The sequence below is a fragment of the Thyridium curvatum genome (assembly GCF_004353045.1).
Source record: "Thyridium curvatum strain D216 chromosome Unknown NODE_25_length_444008_cov_73.864110, whole genome shotgun sequence".
Classification (NCBI taxonomy): Eukaryota; Fungi; Ascomycota; class Sordariomycetes; order Thyridiales; family Thyridiaceae; genus Thyridium; species Thyridium curvatum.
Window position 1 is genome coordinate 297492 of NW_022156780.1, and position 21028 is coordinate 318519.

At 56.7% G+C, this 21028-nt stretch overlaps 4 protein-coding genes across 4 annotated transcripts; 2 read left to right on the top strand and 2 right to left on the bottom strand.

The window, feature by feature from the left end:
- Window positions 1-99: 99 nt before the first annotated feature.
- E0L32_005018 (uncharacterized protein) lies at window positions 100-1111 on the bottom strand (the record flags this gene model as incomplete). The annotated part of the gene is made up of 4 exons (XM_031139494.1): window positions 100-276; window positions 333-374; window positions 446-685; window positions 770-1111. 4 exons carry the CDS (start codon window positions 1109-1111, stop codon window positions 100-102), a joined length of 801 nt encoding a protein of 266 aa, XP_030996620.1.
- Window positions 1112-2021: 910 nt separating this feature from the next.
- On the top strand, window positions 2022-3482 carry E0L32_005019 (uncharacterized protein; the record flags this gene model as incomplete). The annotated part of the gene is made up of 2 exons (XM_031139495.1): window positions 2022-2089; window positions 2171-3482. 2 exons carry the CDS (start codon window positions 2022-2024, stop codon window positions 3480-3482), a joined length of 1380 nt encoding a protein of 459 aa, XP_030996621.1.
- Window positions 3483-4191: 709 nt separating this feature from the next.
- Window positions 4192-5990, top strand: E0L32_005020 (uncharacterized protein; the record flags this gene model as incomplete). Its single annotated transcript, XM_031139496.1, has 4 exons — window positions 4192-4216; window positions 4267-4305; window positions 4522-4680; window positions 4780-5990. 4 exons carry the CDS (start codon window positions 4192-4194, stop codon window positions 5988-5990), a joined length of 1434 nt encoding a protein of 477 aa, XP_030996622.1.
- A 1271-nt stretch (window positions 5991-7261) lies between these two features.
- Window positions 7262-9403, bottom strand: E0L32_005021 (uncharacterized protein; the record flags this gene model as incomplete). Its single annotated transcript, XM_031139497.1, has 1 exon — window positions 7262-9403. The coding sequence occupies one exon, from the start codon at window positions 9401-9403 to the stop codon at window positions 7262-7264; it is 2142 nt and encodes a 713-aa protein (XP_030996623.1).
- Between the last annotated feature and the right edge of the window lie 11625 nt (window positions 9404-21028).

Genomic DNA, 21028 nt, shown 5'->3' on the forward strand with positions numbered 1-21028 from the left:
GAGTAGACATTGCCAGAATGCTTCCCGCCCAAACCGCGCGCCTGTCCAATTCTCACCAAGCATGTTTCAGGCCAGCTCCCCCAATCCCCCCTCCCACTCTCAGATATACAAAGTATTGGACCTGAAATTGATGGGGACGGCATCTAACATGCTTAGCCAATCGCAGCCTTCAATGCCACAAACGACATCGATAACATCGCTCAAAAAAGTAGACTTGGCAACTTTCCAGGCGGCGAATCCTCTATCTCCCGGGTCCAAGCCTTGGTAGTAGAACGCCTTTTTTTTTTTGTTAGCTAGTCAATTGAAGTATCACATATGAAACCATGCCGTACCTGATACCGCTGGGCATAGTGATTCCGATAATCAAGCAATACCTGCCAGCGTTAGCGAGTTAGTTACCTTCCAATGGCTCTATCCGGAATGGACAGAAGGTGAGCACGCATACCTTGTTGTCTTGATCAACACGATCGAGTTGGTATTCCTCGCGATGGGCAGACTCCACGGCCAAGAATTGGAGGAGCAGGCGTTTGATAGCTGCGAGTATCCTCGAGATATCATCTTTGGACCATTGCGACGTGTCCAACACCACTGAATGGGCTATGGGCTCGAATATGTCCAAGTGCTGATGAACCCACTCCAGTAACTTGAACAGGTCGACCTCGTCCTTGACCATGGCTGCGGATGCCTAGACGGGGTCGTTGGTAAGCGGCGATTCAACAGTTTCTCGTGGCTGATTCGTCATGGGCTCGGTGCATGTTTTGATACTTACTGCAACGCAGGGCTGTCCTTGCTCAAGGGTGTCCTCACAGCTATCGCAGCGGTATGAGGTTGATGTGATGAGGCAGTTGGCGGTGGCATAGCTGAGCCGCTCCGGGTCGGCGTCGATTGCGTCGGCTGCGGCCCGGATGCAACGGAGGCATTTCAAGAAGCGTACGCTGCCTGCGTCTCGTCGGACATTCGACAGCCAACTACCAAGCTGGGCTGCGTGTACCTCGCGTTCCCCTTGCTCGTAAGCCTCATCAGAGGTGTGTGTGGTATCAGTACTCGATAGGGGCAGAGACATGCGGCGCCGCCACCGCATGGCACCGAAAATGGACAAAGGAGGCACCATGATGAGAGATGTCGTTGAGGAATGGAAGTCGAGTTGGCAGGCACATTTGTTGATCAGGAAGTCGATTATTTATAGACTTATCTGCCGGCAAGTGACAGCTGGTCTGGGGATAGATGACAGTGATCAATACATGATAGCTCTCAAATGTGATACGTACATACGTGGGAATCATCACGCTTCATTGCTAGACTAGACAAGAGGACATGATTTGGGTATTGGTGTGAGTCTACAACCTTCCTCTCCTCGTCACTGCCACAAGGCATGCGGGCCCAAGCCGGCAATTCCAGCTCAAACTTGGAGACCGCCAGACAGGTGTCATAGGCTTGCCTGAGTTAATGGAGGAAGTACAACACTGTAAAATTGCTGAAACCAAAAATATCCAAATTGTCTGTCGCTACACCTTAACTCTGTCTAGCCAACCAGTTCAAAGTGCTTCGTAGGTATGAAAACCAGCACCGGCAGATCCGATGAGACTTACCTAATCTACACACCACGGCATAACGCTTGTATTTACCAAACAATGTAGGTGAATCATATCGTGGTGCACCTGACAAGGCTCTGGGCATGAGAGTGATGAAGGGAGGGAGGATGTGAAAAGTGGGCTCTGTAGTTCGGCTATCCAAGGGAATCAACGGCGCGTCGCCGACCACGTCGGAAAGCCTCCGCGCCCCACACACTTGCACCCGCCTACTGCCGGCTTGGAGCACCGAAGCACGGGTAATGGATGCGGGGGTAAGATGGCGGAATGACCTCGACTTTCCGCCAGCTCCAGAGACGCGGCAGTGCTCAAAAGCACACGCGGCAGCAGTCTCGCCGTACTCCATAGCTCAACACCCAACCCAGATAGCAACAAACTCATCCGCAGTTTTCATATCCCGGCCCTCCATACCACTCAAAGAGTGACGTGACTATGCCAGTGACCAAGTTCAAGCTTGAGGAGAAATACAGCTATCTCAATGGCTTCGGCTCATACCACGAGTAAGACACCTACCTAGATGCCAAACCATCCGATCTCACTCAACCCTCTGGCTAACACACCTTTCTTCCCTCGCTCGACAGGTCAGAGGCCGTCGCCGGCGCGCTGCCGATAGGCCACAACTCGCCCCAGAAGTGCAACTACGGCCTCTACGCCGAGAAGCTCTCGGGCACGGCCTTCACGGCCCCGCGCCACGAGAACCAGCAGTCGTGGCTCTACCGCATCCTGCCCTCGGCCGCGCACGAGCGCTTCCGGCCGTACGGCTCGGCCGGGCAGCACGCCCGGGGCACCGAGTACGCCCACGACAAGTGGCACTTTGTGCCCGACCAGCTGCGCTGGGACCCGTTCGACCTCGACGAGGAGAACGACTGGGTCGAGGGCATGAAGCTCGTCGCCGGCGCGGGCAGCCCCGTCGTCAAGTCCGGGATCGGCATCTTCATCTACGCCGTCGGCAGGGACATGGCGAGCAAGACGGCCTTCTACTCGGCCGACGGCGACCTGCTCGTCGTGGCGCAGCACGGCGCGCTCGACATCCAGACCGAGCTGGGCAGGATGCTCGTGCGGCCCAACGAGATCGCCGTCGTGCCGCGCGGCATCCGCCACCGCGTCACGCTGCCCGACGGGCCCGCGCGGGGGTTCATCCTCGAGCTGTACCAGGGCCACTTCCAGCTGCCCGAGCTGGGCCCCATCGGCAGCAACGGCCTGGCCAACCAGCGCGACTTCCAGGTGCCCAAGGCGTCGTACGACGAGGACACGTCGAGCGCGTGGCGCATCGTGTCCAAGTTCGGCGGCAACCTCTTCGCCGCCGAGCAGGGCCACACGCCGTTCGACGTCGTCGCCTGGCACGGCAAGTACTACCCGTACAAGTACGACCTGGGCCGCTTCAACGCCGTGGGCAGCATCTCCTTCGACCACCCGGACCCGTCCGTCTTCACCGTGCTGACGGCGCCGTCGGGCGCGAGCCCGGGCGTGGCGGTCGCCGACTTTGTCATCTTCCCGCCGCGCTGGCTCGTGCAGGACGACACCTTCCGGCCGCCGTGGTACCACCGCAACACCATGTCCGAGTTCATGGGCCTCGTGTCGGGCGACTACGACGCCAAGGAGGGCGGCGGGTTCCGGCCCGGCGGCGCGAGCCTGCACAACACGATGAGCGGGCACGGGCCGGACGCGGCGACGTTTGAGAAGGCGAGCAACGCGGACCTCAAGCCGACCAAGGTCGGCGAGGGCAGCATGGCCTTCATGTTCGAGAGCTGCCTGATGATGGGGGTCACCGAGTGGGGGCTCAAGACGTGCGAGAAGGTGCAGGAGGACTACCAGAAGCACAGCTGGACGCCGCTGCAGCCGCACTTTAAGAAGCCTGCGAGCCTGCCGCAGCAGGAGAAGAGGGAGTATTGAGTTGAATGTCAGGTTGAGGGTGCTGAAAACTGGCTTTGGGACGTGCAATGATGTTATGCATGTTGTATGTAATGGTTTATGTTGGTGAGACGGGCGAACCAAATGGCTTAACGTCCAGATTCAACGTAGCAAAGCCTCGTTATTTGCCTTGTGAGACAAGTAGCTTTTGATAGCTAAATCTTGTTGAAGAGCTAAAAGGACTCAAGAGTCGCTCCGATACGTGCGTCTCAAACTCTCCAATCCGGGAGACTGTTTCATCAAATGTTGCTGCTTGATGGGCCTTGAAGTCGAACAGCGCAGATAAGCTCGAGAAGGACACGATGGCACGTACGGCGGATTAGCGCCGCCCTCAGTGGGGCCGGACGCTTCGATAGTGGTCCAGGCACGCCGTCACGGGTGCGTCCCCAGTGGCCCATCCCCTGGAACCCCGCCTAGGTATGCATTGCTGCAGGTGCAGTCGGGTCACCCGACCCAACTGGCCCGCGCATAACCACCGGACGTCATCCGGACTCGGCCAACGCCTTCTCCATCTTCACGCAAAGACAGAACGGTGAAGCTACGAGCGATTGAGCCGCTGCACTTGCAAATCGACACTTCTTTCTCTAATTCCGTGCCTTTCTTGTCATCTTCTCGCGCGCTCAGATACTTGCACCCCCTCTTCCACACTGCTGTAGCCAGCCGGACAGATCAACGGCTCTCGAGCTCCACCATGACCACACGCTATCGCGTTGAGTGTGAGTGATACCAAGGGCATTGCCGACACGACCACGGTGCTGACCTCTAGCAGATGCTCTCAAAACCCATAGGCGAGACCAGTTCATAGGTAATGCTGTCCCTCGTCTCCGCAAAGAAGAAATGCAGCTCAGGATTGCGGGCTTCCTTCACCAAACTGCCCACACCGCCCCCGCTCGCCGCCCTAGGCTTGAGCTTCTGGTGGCCGTGCGAGACGCTCTCGACAGATGCTATCACTGCGCATATCATATTCCCATTGTATTCCCATTGGTCTAGACACTGACTGACTGACATGACAAAACCACAGAATGGATAAAAGGATTGCTGGCCGTGCCCTTTGTCCTCTACTCCCAGCCGACGGGCGTCTTTGAGAACCGCGGCGTGAGCGTCACCCGCATGGCCGAGGAGGCGCACCGGCGATACGCCGAGATCATGCGGGACGTCGAGTACATGATAGACGACCACAGTAGGCCTCACCACGCGCGCCTTCGTTTTGAAGCCCCCTACTCCATAATCCAGGTCGCCTCGGACTAACCCGCCCGGTTTTTTTTTTTTTTGGCTACAGTCGCCCACCAGAACGAGGAGAACCCGCTGCCGTCCAAGCTCAAGCTCCTGGTCCCCAGCATAGGGCCCTTCTTCACCCGCCTGCCCCTCGAGGCGGCCTTCAAGTACCAGGACTCGAAGCGGTACATCTCGTCGCGGCGCTTCGTCTCGCCCTCCTTCAACGACGTCCGCCTGATCCTCAACTCGGCCCAGATCATGGCCGTCACCACCTACGGCAGCCTGCAGCTCGCCACCTTTGACGGCGACGTGACGCTGTACGACGACGGCAAGAGCCTCGAGGCGGACAGCCCCCTCGTACCCCGGATGCTCGGTCAGTATTACCCCCCCCCTCCGTCCCTTTCCATGTCTCTCCCACTCTCAAAAAAACCACCACCACGACGTGAAAAAGCTAACTCAGCCCACCTGCACCGGCGAACAGACCTCCTCCGCAAAAACGTCAAGATCGGCATCGTCACGGCCGCGGGGTACACGACGGCGGACCGCTACCACGCGCGGCTGCACGGCCTGCTCGACGCCCTCGCCGCGACCCCGGACCTGACCCCGGCCCAGAAGCGCGGGCTCGTCGTCATGGGCGGCGAGGCCAACTACCTCTTCCGCTTCGACCCGGACGCCTCGCCGCACCTGCTCTCCGCCGTGCCGCGCGACCGCTGGCTGACGCCCGAGATGGCCGCCTGGTCCGGGCGCGACATCGCCGCCCTGCTCGACGTGGCCGAGGCGGCGCTGCGCGACGTCGTCAAGACGCTGCACCTGCCCGCGACGGTCACGCGCAAGGACCGCGCCGTGGGCATCGTCCAGTCCGACCCCGACGGCCCGCGCATCCCGCGCGAGTGCCTCGAGGAGACGGTCCTCGTCGTGCAGAAGATCCTCGAGCTCAGCGCCGCGGGCCGGCAGCGCCGCGTGCCCTTTTGCGCGTTCAACGGCGGGCGGGACGTCTTTGTCGACATTGGCGACAAGTCGTGGGGCGTGAGCGTGTGCCAGAAGTGGTTCGCCTCCTCCGGGAGCGGGAGCGGGGTTGGCGGTGGGCAGCAGCAGCAGCAGGTCGTGCCGATCCGGGGCGAGAACACGCTGCACGTGGGCGACCAGTTCCTGAGCGCGGGCGCCAACGACTTCCGCGCGCGCGTCGTGGGCACGACGGCCTGGATCGCGAGCCCGGACGAGACGGTCGAGTTGCTGGACGAGCTGGCCGGGTTGATGGGGAAGAAGCTTTCGTGAGAGAGGGGCAGGGAGGGAGGGAGGGAGGAGACCGAGACGTGTCAAGAGGGAGGTGGTGTTGAAGGTAATCACTGATTTTCTTGGGCCATGGCATTACTTGTTTCTTGGGTGTTTTTTTTTTGGGAACGATGCAGATGGGTAACGAGATTGATGGACTTTTCTGTTTAATGAACTTGACTCATGATACAACAGGCCATATCACTATGTATGCTGATAGAGCAATGTCGTTCACCAACATCGTGGTCGCTTGAACAGTTATCTATCCTTCTCCCTCTCTCTCACAGGCAACATTGACGACAACACATCATCATCCATAACCATAGCTCTGTCACGGGGAAAACACAAGGGCACCCGTCCGTCAAATGATTGAAATGAGCCCATCAGAAGCATGATCAATGTTCGTATATTAGATACTAATCCCTCTTGTCATTCTTTTTTCAAACTCTCCCTCCTTCTTTTCATAGCTAGGCAGAAAGACCCGCAGTTCTCTTTTCATTCAGAGAGACGGTTCGCGATTTTATCTCGCGGCTTCGCAAACTTTCGAACTTGAGGGTATATAGTTTTCCCCTATTTTGCCCTTAGGCATATCCATCGTCGTTGGGGCTGGCTCACACAACCCCGTCCTGTTCCTCCAACTGAAAATGGCCCACTTCTGGCGGGCTGTCATCAAAAAAACGAGAAAGCCCTGACTGATAGCGGGAGAGCTTCGATGCAGGTTTGTGTGAAGGGATAATAAAAAGGAAGAAGACATGGATAGAGAGTAACAAAAAGGGGTGAATCGCAGGCATGCAGCAGTAGCACACGCTTGATCACACACTGTAAGTGTTGGTATGATACGGAAACAAGAGGTATAGTAGTTTCGGTTGGTTTCCCTGCATTTCCTCCTCCAGTCTCCAGCAAAAGTATTGAGACTTTGACGCATTCCGTATGCAATTGGCAGAGAATCCCTGCAGCAAGTCACATCCAAGGTTGGATGGATGGACCCATATACCCTACTTAAGAAAGGGGGTATTTCCTCTCGAGACCCTGAAAAAAGAGACATTCCCTGAGAAAAAAAATAACGCCGATATATGTATGACATGATATATGTGATGACCGATGACAAAGAGAAAAAAGAACCCATTGGTGTCGTGACTGGGTAAAAGGGTAGGTAGGTAGGTAGATGATTATGACTAGTATAAAGTCGACAAGGCAAAAGAAGTATGTGGGTGTTGGTGGTGATGAGCTGATGCCAGGTTTTGTTTGTATTGTGGGTTGCTGCCCCAATCCAATCAGTAGCCCGGCTTGCCAGGCATCGTGCCGAGCGAGTGGCTGCCGTGGCTCTGCACGGGCAGGTGGTTGTGGCAGAAGATCTTGTTGCCCAGCAGCTTGGTGCCGCTCTTCTTGGAAGCGTCGATATACTTGGCCGGGTCCTCGTAGGTGTCCAGCTGGCAGCACTCGATGTTCTTGAACCACCGCTTCTCGACCAGCCGCTCGATCGTCATGCGCTTCTCCGGGTCCGGGTTCAGCATCTGCAGCAGGATGCGGCGCAGGACGGGCGGGTTGACGGCAAAGTCAAAGGCCGCGACCTTGGGGTAGTTGGTGTCCGAGACCTCGTCGCCAGAGTTCTTGTCGTTCCACTTCTTCCAGCCGATGGCCAGGGCGGCGTAGCCAACCGGGTTCTTGACCACGTTGCCGTCCCACTTCGCGGCCTCCCAGAGGGGCGCGCCGAAGATCAGGTTGATCATGACAATGGCGGCGCCCCACACGTCGAGGGCCCTGGGATCATACTGACCCTGCTTGGCGAGCACCTCGGGCGAGATGTAAGGCAGACTGCCGCAGATGCCGGGGGAGCACATGCGGACATCAGCCATGTTCTGGCCGCACTGACCGCCCGCTTCCCTCAGACCCGGGTGGATGCCGCAGAAGACCTCGGAGACACCAAAGTCGGTGATCTTGAGCTTGCTGTCCTTGGTGATGAGCAGGTTCTCCAGCTTGATGTCGCGGTGGGCGATGCCGTTGGCGTGCAGGTAGGCGAGGCCCTGGACGAGCTGCTTGAACAGACACAGGCGGTCGACGGCGCGCGACTGGTCCTTGAGATACTTCTTCTGGACCAGGCTGAAGAGGTCGCCCTCTTGGCAGTACTCCATGACGTGGTTCCACCGGCCGCGGTCGGTACACAGACGGATGGTCTCGACGACGTTGGGGTGGTGCAGACTCTTGGCGATGCTGTACTCCGACTTGACCTTCTTCTCGTACTCTTCCTTGGTCTCGGACGAGGACTTGCCACGGAACTCCTTGACGGCGTACAGCTCCTCGGGATACCCTTTCCTGAACATGAGGGTAACCTTGGACGTGGCGCCCTTGCCAAGATGCTTTCGGTGCCGTCCCATCTTGTGCATGTAGTCGAACTCGGAGTGCAGGTCGACAATATCGACGGTGAAGTCGTCGGGCAGGCTCAGACTCATGCGGCGAGCCTTGACACCCGTTCCAGCCTCGGCAGGAAGACCCCACGGGTCACCACGGTGCTCGGGGTGCAGGCGGTTCGAGTAGTCGAAGCTGCTCGCCCTTCTCCTCAGAGGAACGGGGCGTCCAGGTTTGGTGTTGCCGTTGCTGTTGCTCGAAGTGACAAAGGTGATTGCATTTCTAATACTGAACCCAGTGGAGGCCCGGTTCTTCTTCTTCTGGTTCTTGAAGAAGTCGTCGGCACTGGGGACGGTGGCTGTCGCGGTCGCCGTATTGCCCTTCTTGAGGCCGGCCATCTCGAGGACCGGAGAGCCGGGAGAAGGAGGAGAGTTGGACTGCGTATTGGACTGCGTCGTGCCCATGGACTTCGGGACCCTCCATTCTTGGCTCTGGGACCTGACCTTGCTCTCTAGGTTGGGATCTGAGGAGGCGACATAGCCAGCGTCGCCGAATGCGGCCTTCTCGGTCTGCGAACCGCTGCGCTTGAAGATGCTCGACATTGTGCGCTTGAAGCCAAAGGTAGAGCTGGAGCCGCGAGTGGAGCGCCGCGAGAGAGTGGGCGTCAATTGCTCTTGCGCAGGGGTCGAAGACGGGTTTGGTGATTTGGGAGGTGGCGGCGGAGTTGCCTCGGTGTTGACGACAACGGGAGGCTTGTGGGCCGGGGTGTTGTCTGAGGCGAGAGAAGGGAAAGGGATGCTCGAGGTGTCGGAGGAGGGATTGGAGCTCGAGTAGGTGTGGATGTCGTGGTTCTGCAGGTTGTGGAAGTCTTGGGAATGCCTTCCGCTCACGGGCGTGACGGGCTCGTTGGGAGTGTCGCTCTCGGACTCATCGCCCTCTTCGAGGATGGGATGGCTCACGTCGACAGTGGGCTGGCGGCGGGGCGATGATGACAAACCATAGTCGACCTGAGTCGTCGTTTGCGGTTCTGCGGCGGGCGATGCGTGTAAGTGAACTGAGTTGGCTGACATGGGGCGATCAAGCCGGCAAATGCGACTCGATCAACGGGCAAATACACAGCCCAAGAGGAATTGGGTGTCGGGGGTGAGTGCAGTGGTGGAAAGAGGAAGGGGGGAAATACCTAGAGAGGTCCGAGCGACGGCCGACGGGAATGAAGTAGTCGAAACGGCCATTGTTGCGACAGCAGGATCAGAGAGATCAGGAATTCGGGGCTGCGCGCGCCGGGGCTGAGAGGCGCTGCTTTGTTTTCCGGTTGTCAGGCAGGGTTGTCAGCCCACTGTGGGTGTCGACAATACGTCAGAAGCAAGCACTTCCCTCCCGTGGTGGTGGGCAGCGCTGGTGGTTGGTCCGCAGGTGGGCGAGCCTATCGAGCCTATGGCCTCCACTGTAGCGCTGAAAAAGGCTTGGAAGAAGCGCTCCAGTGTTCCAGCGGCCTGCCAGTAGTAGCACGCAATGGATGCCACCACCCAATCAACAGGTTGTTCGGTCGGATACGCCGTCGATGCTTCCGTCGGCCCTATCAGTCAAAGAAATAGTCCTGTTCTTTTCGGTGCCTTTCGCGCGCGCCGAAAAAATAATAGGGCCCCCCTTTGTATTAGGCAGGTCGTGGTTGGTGCTTTTGGTGGTGAACGTACACACGGGGTCTAGTAAAAGAACCAGTGTGTTGCCGAAAGAGAGACGATGGAGAGAGTGTGCTGTCCAGGTGATGTGAAGACAGACAAAGGTTGCTTGCTGTCTTTTTTTTCTTTCGTTTTTCTTTCGTCTTAGTTGCTTTCTCCTTTGCTGGTTTCGAGGAAATGGTCGTGTCCCTGATATACTTTTCCGGACGACAAGACGTTGGAGGTTGTCGACTTGGCTGCAGGGAGGGTTGGCTCGTCTCTGGGGCTTGGGTGCTGGCTTGGTTCTGGAGCTCCGCTAACTGCTTATATCGTTGTTGGATTTGTTGGATGGGTGGTGAGGATTCCAAGAGAAAGCCAAGGCGCCACACAAATCACGATCGCTGGTGTCGTCCTGGCTGCCAAGACTGCTTTCGGTGACACAGAGATTCACATGTAGGCCCTGCACAACAGTATTGGCGTTCCTGGCCAAGGGATCAGAGAAATGCTGAGCAGTCTGTCGAGCCCAAGTGAACCCTGCAACTCGGTGTCCCGTATGGGTGGCAGGGCGGGTGGGCCGGTGGACGGCGGTGCGAGAGAGAGCGAGGACGGAGAAGGAGGTCTCGTGTAAGGAGAACTCGTCGATGCCCTCGGGGCGTGCAATGGCGGGGAGGGATCTAGTTGTCCATCACGGAACAGAGGTGAAGGGTGAGGACGGAGGAGGAGAATAGAATAGTATACGGGAGGAGAGGAAGGAGGAGCAGGATAGAGGTTAAAGCAGAAAAAAAGGCGAGATGTTTTGGAAACAATAGCCAAGTCAGTCGGGACGGGGCTTTTCTCGCTCAGTGGCATCAGCGCATGGGGGGGGGGGGGCACTTGTTCTGGGGAAAACGAGGGTATCTACTGAGGAAAGGCGGGGCGATTTTGGCATTGGCGCCTCTGTTTCGCTACTCGCCTCTCTTTTTTCTACTTGTACAGTTTGGGGTCCCTGTTCCCATCAATACTGCTACTTGTACTGATCCATCCACTTGGCTTGTTGTGAATGAATGGAGGAGTGGTGATCACTGATGGGCAATGTGGGTGGGATTAGCTTATTACACTAGCAAGACTTGTATTGCGAGGGTTCTGTCGCGGGCACAGTGACCGTCTAACGGTACCTGCCTCAAACCTGCTGTCGTGCTGCTCGAGATGCTGCAGAAAAATGAGGAAGAGCGCGGCCCATTGGCGGCAGGTTTGGGGTAGCGACAGGGAAGAGAGAGAGAGTCGCGCGCAGCAGGTGCAGCAGGTGCAGCATGTGGAGGGGTGGAGTTTGAGAACCTGGGCCCTGGCAAATCGACAATCGGTGGGCACCCACTGATCAAGGCGCACTTCCTTCCCTGACGAGAACCAGCTAAAGTACCTAAAGTAGGTATCGTGTACCTCGCACCCAGAACGCCAACGCCTGCCAAGGGTAGCGAGTACCTTTCCCGTTTGGGGGGTTTACATATGACCTGGAGCGGCTGTGATTGGCCGATGGGCCTGGTGGGATTAGATCAGGCTTATTATTAAAAAGAATGCAGGTGTGTGTGGGAGGTGGGCACTGTGGGTGAAATCGGAGGAGCTAGAGAGGCGAATCATTCACGATGCATCGCTGCGCGTTTGATTATTGACCTCGTCTAGGTTAGTAGTACTTGTACGCACGATACGCACGTCCGCTGGACCGTTGTTTGCTAATCTGTCTTGTCTGTGCAGGCCGGCCGGAGCTGATTGCGAGATATGCCATGCATTAGTCCTCCTACCAGTGTAGCATCATGGAGGAGTAGTGAGAAGATATCGCGGCACTAGCACGGGACCCCAAGTGCTTGTTCATAGGTTCATGCAACTATCGGACAAGCGCCGCAGCATCAAACCGTCCTTGTAAGTAAGTAGACTCGTAGATACAAACTGAGGCAAGGCAAGGTTGGTAGGTAGGCAAAAGGGAAGGTCACGTTCGTTCGTCCGCTCCGTCTTGATCATAACGTTACCCGAGCAGTAAGATGGACGAGAGACCGACCAAGACGTCAGCATTACGGGCAGAGGCACCTCCAATTTCGGACCGTCTTCTCAATGGTCCCAGTCTTACACAGGTCCCAGAAATCCGATGTGGTCGGTCAGGGCTCGGGTTCGCTTGCTTTGGTGGCATCAGGAGAATATCCCATCCATCATTTTACAGTGAGTGATTTTCTGGCAAGCGAGCGAATGCTCGCACCCGGCGCCAGCATCTCATTTGGTCTCTAGCGGCACCCCAACCAGTGAATAAGGACTGCTGCAGCACTGGTGATGCCCACTAAAGGGCCCCGTAGCCACGAGGCCCACATCAAACTTACAAGGACGTGCCTCTTGAGGGGGTCTGCTGGTCCTCATTACTCCATCCGCCTCATCCAATCCCGCCCGGTCGCTCTCCTTCGACCGACCGCCGTGGCCGCCCACCGATAGCCCCTTTGCCAACACTGAGGCGCCGCTGGCTCGCAGCTCGTGGTCTCTCGTCGTAGTGGCCCAAGAATAGCACCTCCTCGGACCCATTTCGGGGCGCCCTGATTGGCTCGGCCGGCAGACTCGGCATCGATTTTGTGCAGCCTTCTAGAAAAAGTCGACAAAGCTTGAGATGCACAAAGCCAGTCGAGGCGGTCCAGTTACATCACTCCGCTCCGGCGGTGGCTGATGCTTAGTTTGGTTGGTTGGTGAGCTGACCGACTCTCTCTCTCGTGGCCACAAAAACGCAATGCATGTTTGGCATGATCACTCGCCCTCCTGCTGCTGGGGGTCGCCATCTGCCGTTGCATCACTTTCCCTTCGGGCAAGAGCATCATCTAGCGTGTCCCTCTTTGACAGGATTGTCTCGAAAATACCTCGACTGCCGAGCCAGGGAAAAAGCGCCCAGACAGTACCAAGACCTGGATAGCTGCAGCATTTACAAATACCAAGACCATATGGCTGGGTGCGCGTTTTAAACATAAAGAAACCGACATAATTTATGAATGCGAGCCACCGGACCGGCAGTGGGATGGATAGGACGGGTGCGACGGGATTCGAGGGCCACCCGACACCCGTTTCTACCGTCTCTTGGTTCATTTACGCACCCCTCAGCCAGCCAGTCACAGTGGCTAGCGGCCCTTTTGGAGATTCGATGGACGGCGGCGGAGACGGCGACAGCAGCAGCGGACGACGGGCGCAAAAGTACGCGAAGTGCCGACGAGCCGCCCTGCCCCAAGCGTGCCAGGAAGCGCTCTCTCTCCATGGAGAAGACAGGGCCATGTACCGGCGACAGGTACTCGATACCTCAGCAGATACCTCGTGCAAGGGTGTGTGTGGCCGCCCGGTCGTCGGAAAAGAAGGGCAACTGCGTCATCTGGCCCCTCCTTTTCTTTGCCCTTCCCAGATGAGGAGATGAGTGGGGGGCGGAGAACCCTTCCCATTCACGCAATCCGGTTCTCGCGAAACCCATAATTCTCGTTCTGGGACACCACCACTCTGTTGGCGCCCCAATTCCGCCTGGAATGCCGCTGCTGACTCTGCAGCACGTTTCGGCGGAGAAATGACTTGTGTGTGTGTGTTTGCTCTCGAGATATGGGAGGGTAAATGGATGGTTCTATCACGCACGAACCGGAGTCCGGGGAGGGCTGCTTTGTGTTTCTTCACTGGCACGCCTGGTTAAATGACCTCTCGCCGTGGGTTTGCAACGCCCTGCAATCCATTCCACTCTCGGGGGCTAGCTAAACTGAGTCGAGACCAGACGTTGGCGACTGATTGTTGGAGATGCGATAAGTGGACGATGACCATGCCAAAAGAAGCCCATTACCTATCAAGTAAGTGTAATCGACAATCCTCTTTTCCTCCTAAGCAAGCAAGCAAGGGCAGCACAGACCAGCAGCAGAGTGGCTCCTTTGTTATTTCCGGCCGACGATTGCCCGCGCCGCCGTTCGGGGCGGGAAATTACAAGGGCCACTGAAAAGGCGTCCCTCGGCATCTTTTTTAGCGCGCTCAACACGCCAAACGACGGACGGATTTAGTTTACTCGCCGCTGCTAGAAACACGATTCATGTGGCTCTGGTGCTGCCAAGATCAAACGTCAGCTCCGTGTCGTGTCGGTCAAGAAAACAAACGACAACGACGTGCCGCTCAACGACCTTGGAAGGCCCAAGGGATCTACAGAAAATACCACAGAAGCCTGTCCAGCTCGTTGATCTGCCGGTGATTTACATTTGCCAGACCTGGTCGGGCATGTCGGGATATTGAATATTGAATACCAAGCCGCAGCAGCCCCAGGGCCAAGCACCAGGGTCTCAGGCTGGCTGACTGAACAATCTGGCGATGGATAGCCCTGGCCCATCCACTGCGGCTCATCTGACCTTGGCAAAAGAGCAATGGGCTGGACGATGACATGGAGGCCCCTTTCTCCCGCCGGAGCATCCCGTTTGCCAACAACAGAATCAGCATGGATGATGCTCTGTCTGAGCGTCTGCTGCAGGACAATGAGAGCAAACTTCCCTTCTCTTGGCTCCCGCTGGCTGGACTTCCCCACGGATTGGCGCACGGCCCTGCGGGATGATTTAACGTGCCTCGAGATCAACATCACCAGACCCAAGAAAACCAGACCGACTCCCTGCACCAACGCCGCCGTGGCGGACGGCAAATGTCGGCAAGTAAAAACCGCCCACGGCAGTCAAAGGTAGATGGTCTGTAGATGAGAAGGCAAAACTACGTATGCCTATATGCAGGATGTCAAGGATATCAAAGACATGGACGTATTGTACCACCGCCGATCATCCATCTTCCTCCTTTCTTGGCCTGGCAAGTTGGCAAGCCACCCGGCTGCGACATCTCGGCGTTGGGATGATCATCAAGACAGCGACGTCACACGTCACGGCGATTCCCGTCAACAAATACCAAAGCACCTCAACGCCCATCCATTCAACAAGCAGAACAACGACGTCCGTCGTGGACAGTATTTGTGAAACTCGCAGCTCGCTCTCGCAGCTAACTATGCACGCCGTGCTCGCATCCAACCTCGACTCGAATTGAGCTGGCCTGCCGGGTGCTTCACAGCAGCATGGCAGGCAAATTCCAGAGCTGCGGCTCATCTCGGAAGCTCATGGACCCAGCCTTGGCACCAGCAAACCAATCAACCTCGAATATCGAGTCTCACTTTCTTTGCTCCCGCCGGCCCTTTCTGCAGCTCATTCTCGCCTGCCCACGATGCGACGTTCCAGACTGCCCGGCCCAGCTCATTTGCTTCTTCTCGATCCCCCACGCCGGCCCGCTCTTTGGGATGGGGGGCGCCACCGTCCTGACTGGCCCGCTTCATCTGCAGCATTGCTGCACCTGTCCCAAAACATATCATCGTCGCAAAGCTGCCGCACCGCTCGTTCTCATGCGTGCCGTCCCAGCGCCGCCGGGTGAACCCAAAGCAAACAAGCAGCGAGCAACCCACTCTTCTGCCTTCTTCTTTTCTCCTCCCAGGCCAGGCAGGACCAGCATCTTGGTAGGCTCACTGGACTGGGGGCGTGGAGGTGCATCCATTCATCCTGTGACCCCAACTTTTGGTGAGCTCTTTGGCCTGTGCAGGCGACCCTCTCCTGCATTCTCCTGCATTAGCCCAGAGGATTTTTGGCAAATCGAACTTGCTGCCGCCGTTCGGTATGTTGGTTTTCCCTCCCTCCCCTGCACGCAAACAACCTGTTGCAAAGTCGTGTGCTTCTTTTTCGCCTGCGGCCACACCCCCGCAACGCAACGAAACACAACGCACGACTTGCACTTTTGGCGTCCAACCAGGACTCGAACGGCCTGCGGCAAGCATCCTCGCCAAGCCGATCGGCAACGGAGCAAGGCAGGAACAACTCACCAGAAACACACAAATTTGATGGGATGGATGTGTGTGGGCGATTGAAGTCACGGCCGGTTGGAAAGGGTCGGGTCTCAAATCGCCATCGCCATCGCCAAGCTCGTCACAGCGGCTTGGCGTCCTGATCACCCGTCTGGGCGCTGTACGTCGTCCCCAACGGCCGCGGCCTGCTCGAGATTGTCTTGTCTGCGACGACGGATACAGCCTGAAACATAAAAGACCGAGGGCAGGGCAGGGGCGGGCACCTATGGGCTCTCTTGTGGACTGTGGGCAACACAGTCCCGTTTCTCAAACTCTTGCCCGTCTGCCTGCGACTTGGAAACCAGACCGTACTACCCGCTTTTTGTTGTGTGTGTCGTGTATGTTTCCAAGTTCCATGTACAATGACAGGACACACGACCGTACATCGATATTATTGCAAGCCAACGAGCCATCCCCCCCCCTTCAACAGAACTTGCATTCAGGCTGGCATCCCCCGCGGGACGAAGAAGATCCTTGCGGCTTACGGCAGGCACCCTGCTCCTGGGTAGCTGGCTTCGTGTCCCCCTCGCTGCGGTATCACCTCACCTGGCGCAGCCCGTGTTGACGGGCGACGCTGTCTGGCTGGCTGGATATATCTTTATTGGGCCGGCCGTGGGCGGGGGGAAGGGGGAAGGACGACTTGCAGCTACGCGGGACGGCAGAGAGAGGCATTAACTATCCTCGTTCTGTATAGGCCCTCGATGCGACGACACGGGCGAATCTTGTGTGTGTGTGTCCCCGTTACCCAGTCCTCTTTTTCCCCCAACGGCAAAAGCACGCAAGGCCGGTCACGCGGGGGGAGATCCGGGACTCTTCGAGGAGAAGCAGAACTGTGAAACCCAGCCCTAGCTATATCGCCCCGTTACCCCGTCCGTCCGTTAGGGATAGACCGTTTGCAGCCGAGGATGGAAACAGACACAGGGAGGGAGAGAGTGAGTAGCGGTGAGTTTACGATGTAAGTGTTTGGCTGGTGCAGTGCGTGCGCACGGGTCCTACATGCCCCCAGTGAGATGGGGGTTGCTGGCTGGACGGCGGGACATTTTCGTCGTCTGGTGGATATCAATCTCGCTACCTAGACGGCTTTCCACCAGTCCAGGAAGTGGAAGTGGAAGTGAGTGATTAAGACAAGCCTCTCTGTACTGTACTGTACAGTACAGTACAGGGGTAACTAGGTAGACCACGTCGAAAGCAAATCTGGTGGATGCGCCTCTCGCGTGACTGCATTCCGCTTTCGCAGGGCCTTGCCTGTCCTAGCTGTGCTGGTTCCCGAACTACGGACTACGGCTCGATCCGCAGTGGGTTTTCGTTTTCGCTTCATCTTCTTCACTGACAGGGGCCGCCCGCCTGCGTTTGCAAGTTTGCTCCCCTCTCAACGACATGGATGAAGGATGGCCCCGTCTACCTTCCCAGTACAACTGATGCCGAACACCGAGCACGTCGGTGATTACCACTTGCTGTTTTCGATTGGTTCGAGTGGAAACACCTGCAAAAAGAGAAGTGAAAACTCTTCGCTGCTTTGCTGCAATGCAGGGCTGATGTTTGTCCAGCTGGCTGCATGTTTGCCTGCCTGCAAGGGTTGGTTGCGGATCCCCCGCGCCGCGGACTGCCTGTCAAAAAAGCCGGTGACAACTCTGATGATCCCTCCCTCCACCCTGGCTGGTTTCACAATTTGGGTTTCCGTCCAGCCAGCCAGCCAGCCAGTTGGCGTTTCGTTACTATTGATAGTTATCCCGGATTGGAAGGGCAAAAAAGGAGAGGCCATTAAATCGCTCATGCTCATGCTCATGCTCATGCCCATGCTGCAAAGATGCGCTCTGCTTTTTGCGGTCTGTAACATGTAAGTGTGGTCTTATTGTTTCGGGCATTTGCGATGCACACACACGCCGCACCCCTCCCTCCCTCACCAATATTCCCCTTTTTGGCCGTGATCTTACGGCTTCAAGTATCTCCTGATGGGTATCTTCTACTTGTACATCTCTTGGCCACCCCCTTCGAGAGTTCTAGGCCAGGGGTGGGTGTGTGTGTATGTGGTGGTTGTGCAGAGCCCCAGGGAAAAGCCACTCGGGGGATTGTTGCGGCCGGGCAGCCTTTCGTTGGTCCGCGGACCTTGGCCAGCCGGGGTGCATGCACGTCCTTCGTTCGACGAACGGATGTGCGCAAGAGTGTGCAAAGAGATGCATAGAGAGAAGAAAAAAATCAAGATTCCGGGGCATGTTTCTCGTTGCGTTTCTAGTCTTCTTCTTCGCCACACCCGTGCCCTGGGGCCGAAAAAGCTTGGTCTGCCGGGCTCCCGGCTTCGGTAGTTGGGGAGTTCTGGAACCATGGGAGAGGCACGCGTTGGGGGGGCACGCTCGAAAAATTGTCCGAGTTCCGGTGGTGATGTATTTACGTGAGATGCTCTTCTGCTCGTCGCACGGGAAAGTCTTTCCTGGCAGGTGCTTTCTTTTCTCTTCCTCCCCATCTGGTCAGCTGTGATGGCGTCGAGCGCTGGTCTTCTTTTCTCAGCGAACTCTGTGATCCTTTTCCAATCACACCGGTCCGTCGCTCGGGCATTTCTGGATCTGGGTCTAGCTAATAAGGTGACCCGGCCAGCCAGTATCGTGGTTCAAAGTGTCGATCGAAGTCCTTCGTTGTATGTTTGACATTCACGGCAGGTAGACACTACTGCGCCAGGAACACACATCACGAGCGTGCGTAAGCATCGGCTGCCCGTTCGGACTTGATGCATTGCCCTCTGGCCATCACATATCGTGGGGTTTCCGGGGGCCAGTCATCCCATGGCTCTGCTTACCCCGTGGGGGTTGGTTGGGGCCATCGAGATCTTGGCTCCGGGGAAAGATTCCTTATGTTTTCTTCTTTTTCTGTCGAAAAAAGGTGCACTCCGTGGGATGTCTGTCGGTGTCTTCAAGGAGATGGCAGACCGGTTCGCGGCTTGGAACAGCTGTGGGGATGCACGGCAAGGTGACGTGTTGAAAGAGCAGATTTCCCCCACGGCTACTGCATCCCGGAGAAGCCATCGCGACACACGAGCCATTAGGGTGATCAGGGTATGTGTCATGGCATCGGGTCAAGCCTGGGAAAGTACCCCCGTCCGGAGCTCGACAAGTTGGGACCGACCCCGGACGGACCCGGCGTGGTGTTGAGATCTCGGAAGCTCAACAAACTATGGGGGAGAGAACGGGGCCCCACACTGCGCTACGGGGGTTCTAACCTACGAACTAAGGTTAATACCTCTTAGACTCGGGGTGTCCTACGCTATGCTTTGGAGCCGGCGGTCTTTAGGGTGCACATCCCCCCCCAGGTTGGAATTACTGCTTTGAGTTTGGCACGGGCGGTATCGACACGGGCTTCCCGTTGCGAATGGCGACGGCGTCTGCTACTATTAGAACACGGACTCGATGCGAGGCCATTGATAGGCTCTCTCTCGGTTTCATTATTCTTTGGTACGTACGTACGGTGGTGTTTCTGTTGGCGTTCTTTTGCAAGTTCTCTTGGGGATCAGGTCATCACCTGAGTTCCAGGTCTTGCCCAAAGCTGGATCGCTGGATCGATCGATCCATCCGGATGCCCGCTATCTTGGAAGCGATGCAAGACATTCTTTTTGCATGTGCAAGCGGATCAGCCAAGCGTGGAAGAGGAAACACGTCCATTGCTGCCATGTCCTGCCTGCTGTTTGTTTTTGTCTTATCGCGGACCAAGGGCCTGACAGCGAGCAAACACGTGGTATGTCATTTGATCTTTTTGGGTCCCAAAGATCAGGACCAAAATGGCCAGATACTGGACGCGCGCGAGAGGGAGATCGCGCACATCGGCCTATCCGAGAGGCCAGTTCATGCAGGGAGGAGAGAGAGGAGCTTCCCACCTGCCAAGGCTGGCGCGAAGGCGACCCTCCATCTTTACCTTTCCGCGGAGCTATCTCACCCTCCATGATTGAACTTGATGCTGTTGGTGCTGGTGCTGCGATGCACATGCAACCATCCTCGCCCCTCTTTCTGTCTCTTCTCTTTCGCCTCCCTCCCCAGAGCGACATGTCATTTTCTCGGCATTTTCTTCTTCAGGAAGCACCCAAGAGCTTGGGATCTGTCTCCATGGGGCACATTGCTAGCATGCTTGCAATGCAGAGAAGAGAAGAGAAGATCTGGGCAATGCATGTCGTATGCTAATGCCAATACCCTTGCCTTGCCTGCCCGACCGACTGCCTGTCTATCTTCCTTTGCCTTTCCCTCCCCTCTCCCCACTCCTCCCTTGCCATGTGCATTTGACAGCTTCTTTGCTCCTCCAAAGTGGATTCTTCTTGCGCGCTCCCAAGGCTTTCTACGTAATGCCCAGACAAAAGATGCACCTTGGCGTAAGAGAGGGAAAAAACAACGCAAATCCACCTGCCTGCACCTAGCTAGCTAGTACCCTTGGCCTGGGCTTTTCGACAAGGCCTTTGTAACCAGCCGAGTCAAAGGTGGGTGTGGGTTGCATTGGGGTTCAGGTCATGTGGTCTTCCCCGCGACTGCTGCCGATGCTTCTGTTGTTTGCGCCTTGAATAAGGTAGTTGTCTGTCGGCTCCGGTGGGTGTGTTTTCCGTCGTCAGGCAGACCAAAAACCGATGCCTATTGAGCAGCATGCAGTTCGTGAAACGTATACCACCTGGCTCCGAAGGTCATTCTCGGCATCAGGTGCCTCGGCACCGCAGTTCGAGGTAAGCAGCTTCAAGCTCCCACGAAGGCTTCGCCAATGAGCTCCCTGTCCTCTCACAGAGCAATTCCTGATCCTATATGATACGCCATCTCCATGGATAAAATATCCCCTCGCCTGCAAGACCTCTCTTGCTCAATGCAGCCCAACCTTCTTGCGCGACACGATCCCTCCACCAAATATTCCTAGAGATTGTCAAGTCAGATCAAGTAGGTCTATATAATATCATCCTGGAAGAGGTTGTTCTAAGTCTACCTTCAGGCCAATTTGCGCGAAAGAATTAATGTCTGCGAGCTCTGGAAAGGCCGGTATGTGCCGCATATGCGGCCATGCCAATAATGAGCATAACTCGTACACCTGCGAGGCTGCAGGCTGCCGGAAAAGACTCAAAGCCGGCCAGGCCAGCCAGACAGCAAGTCATACTGGCATTGATAGTGGTGCCTATGTTCTCTGCCAGGCTTGCGCAGACCACC